Genomic DNA, 15,007 nt, shown 5'->3' with positions numbered 1-15,007 from the left:
TTATACAATTATTTATAAAATATGTAAAAGTGATTTGCATTTATATTTTCTATATTTCCTTTTTTTTTTTTTTTTTTTTTTTTTTTTTTGTTGCTTTATTATAAATATTTATATTTAAAAAATTTTATTTATTTATTGATAAAATACATCTTATTCTTTTTAAATTTCTATATTTTTTTTACTTTTCATTTTTCTCCATATTAAAAAATTGTAAATCTTTTTATCTTTCTATTATTTAAATTATAATTATTTTATAAAATTTAACTTATTTTTCATTTGTTTCTAATCCTTTTTTAATTGTTAACTTGTTTTTTGGAGATTTATTCTCATCATTTAAAATATGATCTTTTGATAAACTTTCTTTCTTTTCTAAATTTTCTTCATCTTTCATATTTTCATCCTTTTTTATATTTTCCTTATTTTCTAATTTTTCATGGTTTGCTTTTTCTTTCTTTTTTATCTTTTCCTCTTTTTTCAAATTCTCTTTGTGTATTTTTTTTTGTCTCTTTACTTCTTCAATTTTTCTAGATATAAAATTTAATTTTCTTTTTCTTATTTCATAAATCTTTTCCAATAATTTTTCATTTTTAAATAATTTCACTCCTTCTTCTGATGCCATCCATTTCTAAATAAAAGAAAAGTTCAATAAATAGTATAAACAAAATATAAAGCATAAATGTTACTTTTATATATAAATGAAATTATTTTTTATATGGCAAATATATTGTTATTGTAATTTTATATATATTTTGTTTTACTTTTCTATTATCTTCACACTTCTTATATACTAAGTATATTTTAAATTTTCTTTCAGTGTCTGCTTTTGTTAGGTGCTCATTTCTAAAAGGAATTAAAATAATCATATATATATTTTAATATATTTCAAAAAAAAAAAATAAAAAATAAAATAAATATGTCTAACTTAATTTTAAATTGATCAACAAGAATATCCTTTTTTGTTATTTTTCCATGAGAATGCTTAATAAAAAAAAAAAAATAATAAAATAAAATAATAAGTAAAATATATAAAATAAAATGGTATAAAAAAATGCTAACTTTAATTAATTTTTTAATATCATAATTATCTAGGGTATTTTTTAAGTTTTTCCTTTCTGACATATACTTAAAAGGGTTATTATCATCTAATATTATAAAAGTGAAAAAAGAAAATATTATACATTGTATGTTTTTTTAAGAAAAAAAAAAAAAAAAAAAAATAGAATAAATTATGTTTACTTCCCCAAGAAATATATTGACATCCATAAATGTTTTCTTTATATTTCAAATTAAATTCTTTCAATACATTTTTATCAATTACTAAAAAAGGTAAAAATAAAAAAATATATAAAATATTCATTTAACTTCAATTATCTTTTTTTTTTTTTTTTTAATAATTTTTAATTATACTGTTATAATTATGCTTTTGATTTCCTTCAAAGTTCCAATCCCAATTAAAGATTGAAAAAAAATAAATATCTGGGCTAACTGGAGTTGTAATTGGTGTTAAGTCAATATCTCTATTTATTTCATTATCAGGAACAATAAACATATCTTGCGAACTTCCGTCACTTTCCTATAATTTTTAAAAGAAATATTTTGCTTATTTATATATTTCATTTTTTTTTTTTTTTTTTTTTTTTTTTTGTTCTTCATACTGTTTCGTTTTCTTCATTCTCTGTCGTTAAATCAATAGTTTCAAATTTCTCATAATAATCTTCATTTGTGTCATTTTCATACTCCATATCATCATGATAGTAAAATGGCAATACATTTATATTGTCCTATATATAAAAGAATTATTATTATTGAACATTTAGATATACAAAAATTAATTTATAAGTAATTTTTTAAAAAAGAAGAAAATATTTACGTCCAATATTTTATGCACTAATAATGACATAAAAGGCCTTTTCCATGAATTGTCATAAAAAAAAAAGCTTCTTATGTAGTTTGAATTTTTTAACTTTAAATAAAATTCATTGTCTTCCCAAATTTTTGATCGTACACTTTTTTCATTCTTTAATTAAAAATACAAAATAATTAAAAAAAAAAAAAAAAATGAGAAAAAGAGAAGATCATAAATAAAAAGGACTTATATAATTTTATAATTATATATATAATATAAAATACCTACCTGTAATATTATTTTACTGCCATCCATACTATCAACAGATGGTATTTCTTCAAAAAACTCCCTATTATCAACTATATAAAAATTTCATTTATATTTACATATAAAAAAAAAAAAACATTAAATAATTTTTATGTTATTTATATATTATATTCATATATTTTTAGTGATAGAAAAAAAATAACTATATATGACAAAAATAATTTGAATTTTTTATTTACCATATACTTTAAAATAATCTACAACTACCCTTTTATGATTTTCACATAATTTGACATAATTCATTAGCAGTTCTTGCTTATCTAAATATAGAAAATATATACATAAATATAAACACTTTATTTTTTTAATATGTTATAATTTTATTCGTATTACCAAAACTTGAAATATTCTTAAATACATCACTTAAAGCATTATCATTTCTATAACATTTAACTACAAAATAAGTTATGAAATTATATGTAAGTCTATATTTAATTTGTTTATATTAATGTATATGAAATGTATCATTTTTTCTTTTTATATATTTAAATTTAACATAAACTTAAAAATAAAAAACAAATTTTTCTATTATAAATAAATAAATATATATATATATTAATAAGTTCATAAAATAAAAATATTTATACATATAGGTAATTGATTTTGAGCTTCTAATAGTTTCTCCTTTGAACTTTCATTAAAATTAATGACATTTACAATTGGATATTTCATACTTTGATCATTATTATCATTTGTTTGTAATGTATTTACTGTGTGATTTTTTTTTAATGTTAACCATGATAAAATAAGATTTTGCTGTTTTACTTTTTTTTCTTCTGTTTTTACTTGAGCTGAACTGTCATATTTTATAATAATAGAATTTTTTTTTTCTTCCACACATTTTATTTCTTCAATTTTTTTTTTTTTTTCTTCCTGCTTCTTAATTTCCATTTTTTTTTTTATAATTTTCTTTTTTTCAATTAATATTTTTTTGCATCTTTTTTCTGATTCTAAAAATTGCTTTTTTTTTAATTCATTTAAAGAATCATATAACTTTATTATGTTTTGTAAATCTTTACTTATAATACAATTTTTTAATTTTATTAATGTTTTATATATTTTACTCATGTTGCTTCTTAATTCTTTAAAATATTTAAATACTTCTTTATAATAAGGTGGAAATATGTCATAATTATCATTTTCCCAAACCCATAAACATTCTTTTTCATTATTTTCATTTTTACTTACGTTAATTTTTTTCATATTATCTCCTAAATTCTTTCTACTCAACAAAATAGGTATACTAGAAAACAAATCTTCTTTACTAATGGATATGCTAAAATCTTTTTTCTCGTTTTCTTCTTCATCAGAATAATATTCATCATCAGAAAAATTGTCCAACGAAAAATTATTGTTATTGGTATTATTATTTTTCATACTTAAATTATTATCAGTAAAACTTTCTTTATTTTCAATATCCTTACTAATTGAATAATCTTTACTTAAGTTATGTTCTTCATTACTATTTCCTTTCTCTATTTCTATTTTGCTCATTAAGAAACTTTGACTATTTACATTTCTAGTCATATTATTACCTATTTCTATGGGTAACTTATCAAGAATTAATTCATCTTTATTTAAAACATAAAATAATAACTCGACTAAATCAGATAAATTATAGGATGAACCCTCACATAAAAATCTTATTATATATTTTTCTTTAGTAGAAAGTTTTATAGAATTAAACATAAGATTAGATTTTTCTATTGAATTTAATATTTCATCATTCTGATTTTCATTATATACAATACTTTTTATTTTTTTAATTCTTCTAATGTTGTTAATTATATTATAAAATGGTAACTGATTATTTAACATATTTTCTATTTCTAAATTAATATTAGGTAAAAATTCTATCCATTTATTTAATTCTTCATTATTTTCTCCTATGAAATCATTACAATTACTTTGTATTTTTAAAATCTTTGTAGAATTTTTTTTTTTTAGTTCATTTGAACTTTTAATAATTCGAGGACTAACTGAACTATTTGTTGAACTATCTAAAGGATTATATAAATCATACTTTAAATTTTCTTCATTATCATTATTATTTTTTTTTTTATTTTTATTAGTGTTTTCATTATCATCTATTTTATTATTGTTATCATTATCTTCGTAATGACTTTTTTTTTCTTCTTTTTCTCTATCTTTTGTGATTTTATCTATATTCTCCACTTTACTTTTTTCATTTTTTTTTATGACTTTTTTTTTTTTTAATTCTGTTTTTTCCGTCGAATTTTTGTTATTATAATCTTTACTTAAATTTTTCTTTTCATTTTTTAATTTATTTTCTACAATATCTTCTAATATAGAATCACACTTATCAAATTCAATTTCTTCATCAAAACATAAAACTGCCTTACCACTTAATATTTTATCTTTGATTTCATTTTTCTTTTTTCTTTTTTGTTCATTTGTTTTCTTTTTTGCCGTATTTTCCATTATACTATTTTTTTTTTTTTTTTTTTTTTTAATTTTTTCTTTTTCGTATGTTTCTAAATTTTTTCAAAAGAAAAATAAACGGATTTTTAATTTTAATTAAAGATGATAAGCATCTTATTAAAGTTAAGAAGAATATATATATATATATATATATATGTATATATATATATATATATATATATATACAAAAAAAATATATGATGGCTTAAATATATTTAGTTAAAATATTTTAAAAAAAAATTCGTATTTAACATTTTATTGATTTATGAAATTATATTCTTTTATGGCAGTTTTTTTTATTTTTTTTTTTTTTTTTTCTTGCAATACAGGAAATGATTTAACTTTTTTAATTTTTTTTTGATACATTATAATTTATTTTTTTCACACTTATGAAAAAAAACTTTAATTTATTCTTAAATATTACAATCTAGAATAATTATAAAGCAGCCTTATATATTTATCTATTTTTTTTTTTTCTTTTGATTAATCGCATATGATTATAATGTATTCTTTTTTTTATACTATATATTATTTATATTTTTTTTTTTTTTTTAATCAGATATCTAAAAAAATTCTTTTATAGATAAAATATTAAGATTGTGAACTGATTACTTAATTTTTTTATTTTTTTTTTCAGTATGTTATGCTTTTCAATTATCTTCTAAATCCTACTAAAATACAATTATTATAATGTCTTAAAAATTTATATTAATGTAATTTTTTTTAAACGTAAATTAACATTTATTAATTTTTTTTTCTCTGTAAATATATGAACTTATTTTTATGGAATTATATAAATAGAAATTATTAAAAATAAATATAATAGTAAATTTACATTTTACTTCCATATATATCAGTATATTTAGATATATATATATATGTATATATAATTGCATATATAAATGTATGAATTAAAAAAACAAAATACATTTTTTATTATTCTATTAGACAGCACAACAAAATATTTTTTATTTAAAAAAAAAAAAAAATTACGACCAAAAATAAAAAAGCATGCACACATGTTTCAACACAATATGTTTTACAATATTTCTTAATTTTCTACTTTACATGAAAATTGAAAGATTTATAAAAGATATTACTAAATTAGATGTAATAATAAGGATAATTATGATATTGCATGAATATATCAGCTTTAACACTTTTAATATAAAAACGAGAGAAAAAAAAAAGTTTTGTTTATATATTTTTTTAACTGTAAATTCTTTTATTATTTTTTTTTTTTTATTTTTTTTTTTTTTTTTTTTTTGTTATATCGCAAAAGTATTTTTATAATTTTTAAAAGTAGCATCTACTTTATTATTATGTTATTTTCTCTATTTTTCTTTAAATATTATTCTATAAAAAATGTTCTATGTTTATAAATTATATATAAACAAAAATATTGCAAAAATATTATCATACGACAATTGATTTTCCATTTTTTTTTTAAAAATAATAATATGGTGTTAAATTAATTTAACATATTTATTATAATTTTCTTTTTTATCACAATTTTCTATCTTTTACGTTCTTGTAATAATAAAAATAATTAAACAAATAGAAAAAGTCGTTATTTTTAATTTATACCAATTATAACCCTGAAATATTTCTATTTATCAAATTAATATAAGTTAATTAACAATTTTTTGAAAAATTGAATTCATATGCCTAATTATTTTTCTAGTATTTATGTTTTACGTTTTCATTTAAGATACTTTAATTTTGTGAACTTTGAGTTTTTATTAAAAAAAATTTCTTTCTATTTTTTTTTATTATGTAGCTGTAATTTTTTATATTATTATATGAACCATTTTTTTTGAGGATAAAAAAAAAAATTTTAATTTTTTCAATTTTTTTTGTTTCTAATGTATTTATATTACTCTACAATAGAAGAAATAATAGTAAAAATAATATTTAATTTATATGTTTTTAATTACATAATTATCTTTTTTTATTTTATTAACAAAAATATATATATATATATATATATATATATATATATATATATATAAAATATATTTAAACATTATAATTAAAAAAATAATAAAATACAATTAAAAAAACTTTTTTTTTTTTTTTTATATAGAACATTAATACTAATTTTATGTGTTTTGTAAAAAAATGAAGATTATTAAAATTAATAAATATTAACTAATAAATTTACTCAAATAAAATGAATGGTTACTAGGTGATGTTATATTATTTTATTTTTTTTTTTTTTTTTCATTTTATATAAAAGTAAAAGAATAATAATTTTATAAAAAAAACCTTTTTATTCTTAAAAAAAATTAAAAAAAAAATACATATTAAATATAAAGAATAATTAAATATATATATATATATTTATGTAATTTATTTTAAATTTTTTGTGATAATAAATTAAAGAAAATGATAGATGTTGAAAATGAAGCATTCAAGAATGAAAAAAGAAAAAGAAAGTATGCAAATGAAAATACAGATATTAATGATAATAAATTTAATAAATTTAAAAGGAATATGATTAAAACCAAATCATTGGAAGGTTGTAATGAAAATGATAAATATATATATGAAGGAAATGTTAAAATAAAAAATAAGAATAAGCATATTTTTTATAATAAAGCCCAAGTATTTAATAGAGACTTAAGTATTGTTTTAATAAAATCATTAGAATTATATTTAAAAAGCAAAAACAAAGATAATGAAAAAACATTATTTAGAGGCTTTAATATTATTGAGTTACTAAGTGCTAGTGGAATTAGAAGTATAAGATACTTAAAAGAATTAAATGAAACAGTAAACCATATAACAGTTAATGATATTGATAAATATGCCTGCAAACAAATAAGAAGAAATTTTAAAAGAAATAATATAAATAAAGAAAGGTATACAATACTATGTAATGATGCTAACAGTGTTATGAATATAATGAATCTTGACAATGTTTATAGCAAAAAAAGAAATAATAAGAAGTTAGATATAGGTTTTACATATATTAAGAGTATAAGTAATTTTAATAACTATTTTAAAGAAGCTTTAAAATTTTTAAACTTTTTAAGTGATTATAATAAGTTTAAAAATAATGAAGTTGATAGCGATTCCACTACATTTTCAAATGATGATGAAAATTTCTTAACACAAGATTTAAATGGAAGTGAAACAAAAGAAGATGAGGAAACTGAATACTATAAAGAGAAAATTAATGATAAAAATAATAGTGTAAATGGAAATGAGGCAATAGAAAAAAAGTTAAAAGAGAATGAATGTATTAAGAACGAAGTAAATAGAGAAATAAAAGAAGAGATAAAACAAAATGGAAATATTGACAACAATTTAAAAGAAAATATAAGAGAAGATATAATTAGTAGAAGTAAACTAATAGAAAAATATTTGTTTGATATAATTGATGTAGATCCATATGGTTCATCAATAGAATACCTGGAAAGTTGTTTAAAATATGGGAGAAGTAATTTTTTTATGTTAATAACAAACACAGATATGAGGATATTAAATGGTAAATATCCAGATGTTTCATTTTATAAATATAATAGTATGATTTTTAGTAAAAAAGTGAATTATAACAATGAATTTAGTATAAGAGTATTGCTTTATAAAATTAAAATAATTGCATCTAAATATAAAAAGTGCATAATACCATTTGTTTCGCTTAATATTGACTTTTATATTCGAATGCTGATTCAAGTATTAGATGATGCATTTCAAACAAAAGATGTGTGTGTTGACACAGGTTTAGTATACCAGTGTTCTAATTGTTGTAGTTTTTATATTAACCCATTGGCTTCAAAAAAAGATATAAGTCATTCATTAACATGTAACAAGAATTCAAAAAAAAAAAATAAAAATAAAAATAAAAATTATATTTTTGACAATAATAAGATTTGTACAGAAAAAATAAACGAAGATAAAGAAAATTTAAATAGTAGAAATAGTAATGAAGGAGAATCTTTAGAAGATGGGGAATTTCATGTAAATAAAGAAAATATTGAAAATGATGAAAATATTGAAAATGATGAAAATATTGAAAATGATGAAAATATTGAAAATGATGAAAATATTGAAAATAAAGAAAATATTGAAAATAAAGAAAATATTGAAAATGATGAAAATATTGAAAATAAAGAAAATATTGAAAATAATAAAAATAATGGAAATAATGAAAATATAGAAAATGATGAAAATAGGAAAAATTCTTTAATAAGTTATAAATATAAAAGCACAAAATTAAATATATCCAATAAATGTGAAGAATGTAAAGGTGATATTTTAATAGGTGGTCCAATATATATTGGGAATTTACACAACATTGATTTTATAAATACATGTATTTCTTTGTTAGAAAATATAGAAAAGCACAATTTAAATAGAATAAAAACAAAAGAAAGAATATTAATAAATTTCAGATGCTTACAACAAGAAATAAATATTCCTTTATATTATAATATGCCATCACTATTCAGAAGTTTTAAAATTTGCTCATTTTCAAGAAAATTATTGGTGAATGCACTGTTAAATTTGAATTATGAAGTTTCATATTTTCATAAGGACCCAGATAGTGTAAAAACAAATGCACCTAATCATGTTTTTATGGATATTTTTCGTACAATAATTTATAAAATTAATTCCAAAATAAAAAACTCGAATTCAGGAGAAAATAAAAAAGATGAATTAAATGGTTTCAACAATAGTAAAGAACATGATAGCACACACAAAAAAATATATTCCATAAATACTATAAAGGATGAAAAATTGAAAGAAAAATTACTATCTTATGATTTTTTTAAAAAAGCATCTTCTTTTGATAATGTAAATATTTCCAATTTTAAAAAAAACCATAAACCCTTTAAATTATTTACTTTAGAAAATCCCGAACCATTTTGGGGTCCTAAGAGAAAACATTTTGAAAAAAATTAAAAATTTGTATATATATATGTTTATATATTTTTTTTTATACTATTTTAATTATATTGTAACTTAATTAAAATTCTCAATTTCCAATTAATTTTTACATATAATTCTATATGAACTGTATATTTTTAAATAAAAAAATTTAATAATTGATTATTATTAGTATATACTACTTTTTAAATAATGTATTCATTATTTTTTAAAAATTTTATTAATAAATATGATTATATTCTATTAACTTCTACTTGTAATAGTTTTACCTTATAAGAAATTACTTTCGTATCTCATAAATTTTTTTTTTTTTTTTTTTTAAAAATTTAAGTTAAATTCTTAAATCTAATGAGTGTAACCTCATTTCAGGTTCTTATTAGAAAGATAAACTTATTGCATTTTTTTTTTTAATTTAGAAAAACGGAAAATTTTATTGATTCATTATAGAAATAATAGAAAAAGAAGATATAAAAATATTCTATTATTTATATTTTTTATAATGAAAAATAATTCTATTAATAAATCTGTAAACTTTATAAATTAAAATTTAAAATAATTTATATGATAAATACTAGAAAATAACAATAAAAAAGAACACGTATGTCTTGTATGCACCTCTTTATTCTCAAAAGAGAAAAAATAAACATATAAGATCAAATAAATTAATATATTAGTTTAAAAAAAGAAAAAAATTAATATATTTATTAAAAAAAAAAAAAAAAAAAACATACATTTTAATATAAAAAACATCTATAAATACAAAATGAAAATACATAAATATATTTGAATAATTAAAAAAAAAAAAGCAATTTTTCTAGAATAAAAAAAAAAAAATAGAATTTTAAAGGATTAAAAAATAAAATATTAAAATAATATAATAATATTAAAAAATAAAAAAAAAAAATGTCTAAACCTCATATTGAAATAGCAAAACAGTTAAAACAAAACTCTGTAGAAATAAAAGAATATTTTGAAGATTTGTACAGATGGCAAAGTGAAATTGAAACAAAAGAAGAAAAGGAAAAAAAAGAAGAAGAAAAAAAAAAACATATAAATAACTATTTAAAAGAAAAAGAATTAGGGGAAAATGATAACACACATTTGTGTAATAAAAATTTAAAAAAGAATAAAAAAGAAAATAAGAACATTTCTCTTAAAAGGGATTGTAATTCTATAGATAGTTATTATAAAGCATGGGATAAGTTAAAAATGGATGATATTGAAAATGATTCAAATGATAATGATGATAATAACGTGAATAATTTTAATGAGAATACTGTTAATAATATTTATAACGATATCAATAATATTAAATGTGATGATGAAACAAATGAAAATAACAAAAAAATGAAAAGCATTAATGGAACAATGAATGAAAATGATACAAATAAAAATAATTCAAGTCATAAAATAGATGGAAAAAATAATGTAGATGCAAACATTGATGTTGATTATGAAATATCTGTTTCAAAAAGTTTAGATAATATAAAGAATGAGCACATCGTAAAATTTCAATCGAAAGTTTACAATATTTATTTTAGTAAAAGCGAAGAGAGCAAAATAAATTATCAGAATAAAAAATATAATAAATGTCTAGAAAACTATAATGATATAATAAATTATATTGATTATGAATTAAGAAATAACAATATATTTATAGAAATAGAAAAAAATTGTGATAATGAAACATATATAGAAATTATGTCAAATAATTATATCTTTGATAAAAAAGTAGAAGAATTACTTATACTAAGAACAAAAACACTTATAAACAGATCATTAGTATTTCAAAAATTATCATCTTATTTTGAAAGTATTCAGGATTGTTCTTCTATAATTTTATTTTATAAATATTTTTTACCAAATAAAAAGGATTGTATTGAATATTCTGTTAAGGAATTTCTTTCAATAAATATTAAATATATTATTTTCAAAGCATATTATTTAAGAGGTATGGCAAGATATAAATTAAAAATTTATAAATTATGTCTCAAAGATTTTACAAATTCTAAGGAATTATCTAATGAATTATATGGTTGCAAATCTATAAACATTGATAATTCTATTCAACATGTAGAAAATATAATAAAAGAGAACAATATAAAAAAACACATAAGAAGACAAAACGAATATACATCTACAATGTTAGAACAATATAAATTAACACCAAGACTTCTAAAAATTGAAGTCATACCAAAAAGTAGCATGAGGGAATTAAAATATTTTGAAAATAATAATGAAATAGATGGTAATAACGAACACAATCATATTTCAAAAATTAAGGAAAATTGTATATCTAATACAAATAAGGATAATAATACAAAAGGAATAAATGAAAAACTTGGAAAAAATGAAAATCAGGTAAATGAATTTATTCAAAATAAAAGTTACGATGTAAATACTTTAAATAAAAAATCTAAAGATAATAATGAAAATAATTTAAAAATTAATGAAGAAAATGTTGAAAATAAGAAAAATGATGTTAAATTATTAAACAGTGAACATATAAATAGTGATTCCAGTTTAGAATTATCAGAAAAACCCATTTTAAGTGATATAGAAGATACAAAACCTTTATTGTTAACTTTATCTAATGAAAAAAGTTGTGAAAAAATTAAAAATAAAATTAATTTTGAACTTTTATGGAATTCAAATAAAATAAAAAAAAATTTAAAGAGTCAGATTGATATTTTAAAAATCGCCTTTTTAGTGGAAGGAATATTTAATTTTTATTTGGATAAAGATGTTTATGTGGATATATTGGATTCTTTATTCAAAAATAATTTTTTAGATTTATTTGAAGATACTAAAAATGATAAAGAAATTAAAAAACATTTGGAAAAAAAGTATGAACAAGACTGCTCATTTATTAAAATGAACACACAAAATCAAGAAGATTTATTTAAGGAAAATGAATATTCAAGGAAAGAGAAAATTAAAAATACACACGATGAAAAAATTGATTCAAATGATTATGTGATATTAATAGATATATTATACAGTATGACAAATTATGGAAAAGATAGTTACGTTTTTTTATTTATTGACAAAAAAGAAAGGATATTATTACAAAATTTTTTCTCTTTTATTCTTAAATACCCAAATATTTTTATTTGTAGTGAAGAATGCATTAAGCAGAAAACTTTATTAATGAAAAATTTACTTGAAATTATATATTAAAATATTTAAAAAACATTAAAATTTTAAATTTATTTATACTTAAATTTAATAATTGATAAAAAAAAAAAAAAAAAAAAACTAATAAAAAATTTTAATTAAATACATATAACATATTATTTATTTCTTTTAATAATAACACATATTTAATTAAAAAAAAAAAAAAAAAAAAAAAAAAGAAAATACATACATTTATGTATTATTTTCAAAAAAAGGGATGAAAAAAAAAAAAAAAAAAATTTATAAACACATTAATTAATAAAAACTTGAAGTACTTTTTTTTTTCTGGGATAATAATTAAAAAAACATTTTATGAATACATATATACAGATATATACGTATTTAATATATCTACATAAAAGTGCATTTTTTTTTTTTTTTTTTTTTATTCGAAATAGAAGAGTTAGATTTTAAACAATATATATTTCTTCCATTACTTTTTTCACAATTTTTTGAGTAAATAATAGATTGATTAATATTTTTTTGAGCATTTTTTTGATTAGACAAACACTTAAAATTGTGATCATAGTAAGAAGTATCATTTTCCACATTATCAAACAATTCCCAGGTGCAATTTAAATGTAAAAAAGATATATCAGTTGCTAATAAAAATAATTTGTTTTCATATTTAAATAAAGTATTAAAATGGTTGTTCCTAAAAAATGCTACTAACTGATTTTGGTTAACATTCTTTTGTAATAATTTTAATCCTATTAATGTTAGTTGTGTTTTATAAGCTTCAAGAAACTCAGACATTATTAATGCTTCATGTATTTCATAAGGGGTTAAATTAATTTCTGTATTATAATTTTTCATAATAAAATTCTCACTATTTTCAGTATTATTGTCAGTATAATTATCAACATTAATATCATTAGTTAATTTAATTACATTATTTGAATCTTCAAAAAAATTATCATTTGTAAATACTTCATGTATAGAAGTATCAATATTATTATCTAAATTTTTACAAGATGTCTCATTTTCTACTAAATTATTCGTTGATACAGTATCTTCAGGAAATCTTGGTATGTTTTGCGAATATTCATAATGTTTATTTTTATCATTTTCATAAAAAATTGCATTTTCATGATGAAATGGCAAATTATTATAATTTCCTCTTTCACCAGAATAACACATCTGATTTTTCAATTTGTTATTATTCTTAATTTTTTTTCCAGAATCTAATGATTGAGTTATTTTTATATTATCATTTAAAATGGTTTTTTTATTATTATTTGATTCAAATTTTGTACTTTCATGAAAGAAATCATTTTTTTCTTGAATTATATCACTTTGGTGCAATTTTATTTTAAAATTATCTTCTGAATTTTTATCTAAATCATCCGGAAATATAGGAATATTATTTTTACTTACTTTTTTATCATTTATATAATCTTCTGTATTATTTATTTTATTTAATTCTATTACGTTGCAATTTAAATTCTCATTTGATAATTCCTTAGAATTTCTTTTTTTTTTTTCATAGTATTCATTATATCTAACAATTTTGTTTATTATAACGTTATAGGAATAATCCTTTAAATATGAATAAAAAATTAAATCATCAGAAGAAATAACCCATCCATGGTATAACGGAATGTTAAGCATATCAAAAATGCACAAACCTTTAGTGTATTCAAATGAATGGATATCTGTAAATTTGCAATTTACATCTAATCCATATTTTAATTGCGGTAATATTTCAACACATTCTATTATATTTTTCCTATAATTACATGAGGATCTACTATCTGTTACATTTTTTTTATTAGATTCTAATAATAAATTCATTATTTTACTCTCTATCATTTTCTGAGAAATTTTAGTAATTTCTCTATCTATATGTAGCTGATTACGCAATAATAAAATATTTGTAATGCATAAGAGTGGACAAGGACCACTTTTATTTTGAAGCAAAATAGGAACCTTTCTGCTTATAAAATTTATCCATTTTACACTATAATAGTTAATATTTTCTTTTTCATAATTTGACGTATTATATATTTTATCATACTTTCTCAATACATAAGACTTAAAAGTCTCATAATCAGCGAACTTTATTATCATATTTTCTTCTTCATCATTCTTTTCGTCATAATGAATGTTGTAAGGAGATGACATTTTTCCTTTTTTCAAATTTCATTACTATTTATCATAATTCAAAATTTTTCTAAAATAAAAAAAATTCGTACAAAAAATGATACCACAAAAAGAAAAAGGGATAACAAGAAATGATAATTATAGTATGAAAAAATTAAATAAAATAAAAATAAAACAATACTTATTTTTCACATATATAAAACACAAAAAAAAAAT

General features: G+C 17.9%; 4 protein-coding genes across 4 annotated transcripts; 2 read left to right on the top strand and 2 right to left on the bottom strand.

Moving 5' to 3' along the window:
• Nucleotides 1–265: 265 nt before the first annotated feature.
• PGAL8A_00515700 (conserved Plasmodium protein, unknown function) lies at nucleotides 266–4,615 on the bottom strand (the record flags this gene model as incomplete). Its single annotated transcript, XM_028673987.1, has 12 exons — nucleotides 266–625; nucleotides 759–840; nucleotides 923–978; nucleotides 1,057–1,142; nucleotides 1,237–1,317; nucleotides 1,408–1,573; nucleotides 1,656–1,781; nucleotides 1,871–2,017; nucleotides 2,135–2,205; nucleotides 2,353–2,433; nucleotides 2,507–2,566; nucleotides 2,761–4,615. 12 exons carry the CDS (start codon nucleotides 4,613–4,615, stop codon nucleotides 266–268), a joined length of 3,171 nt encoding a protein of 1,056 aa, XP_028530385.1.
• Nucleotides 4,616–7,003: 2,388 nt separating this feature from the next.
• PGAL8A_00515600 (N2,N2-dimethylguanosine tRNA methyltransferase, putative) lies at nucleotides 7,004–9,526 on the top strand (the record flags this gene model as incomplete). Its single annotated transcript, XM_028673986.1, has 1 exon — nucleotides 7,004–9,526. One exon carries the CDS (start codon nucleotides 7,004–7,006, stop codon nucleotides 9,524–9,526), a length of 2,523 nt encoding a protein of 840 aa, XP_028530384.1.
• An 888-nt stretch (nucleotides 9,527–10,414) lies between these two features.
• Nucleotides 10,415–12,691, top strand: PGAL8A_00515500 (conserved Plasmodium protein, unknown function; the record flags this gene model as incomplete). The annotated part of the gene is made up of 1 exon (XM_028673985.1): nucleotides 10,415–12,691. One exon carries the CDS (start codon nucleotides 10,415–10,417, stop codon nucleotides 12,689–12,691), a length of 2,277 nt encoding a protein of 758 aa, XP_028530383.1.
• A 348-nt stretch (nucleotides 12,692–13,039) lies between these two features.
• On the bottom strand, nucleotides 13,040–14,812 carry PGAL8A_00515400 (conserved Plasmodium protein, unknown function; the record flags this gene model as incomplete). Its single annotated transcript, XM_028673984.1, has 1 exon — nucleotides 13,040–14,812. The coding sequence occupies one exon, from the start codon at nucleotides 14,810–14,812 to the stop codon at nucleotides 13,040–13,042; it is 1,773 nt and encodes a 590-aa protein (XP_028530382.1).
• Between the last annotated feature and the right edge of the window lie 195 nt (nucleotides 14,813–15,007).

Source organism: Plasmodium gallinaceum (genome assembly GCF_900005855.1).
Source record: "Plasmodium gallinaceum strain 8A genome assembly, contig: PGAL8A_v1_152, whole genome shotgun sequence".
Taxonomy (NCBI): Eukaryota; Apicomplexa; class Aconoidasida; order Haemosporida; family Plasmodiidae; genus Plasmodium; species Plasmodium gallinaceum.
The sequence above is the reverse complement of the archived record's forward strand: the minus strand, read 5'-3'. Positions and strand labels throughout refer to the sequence as shown.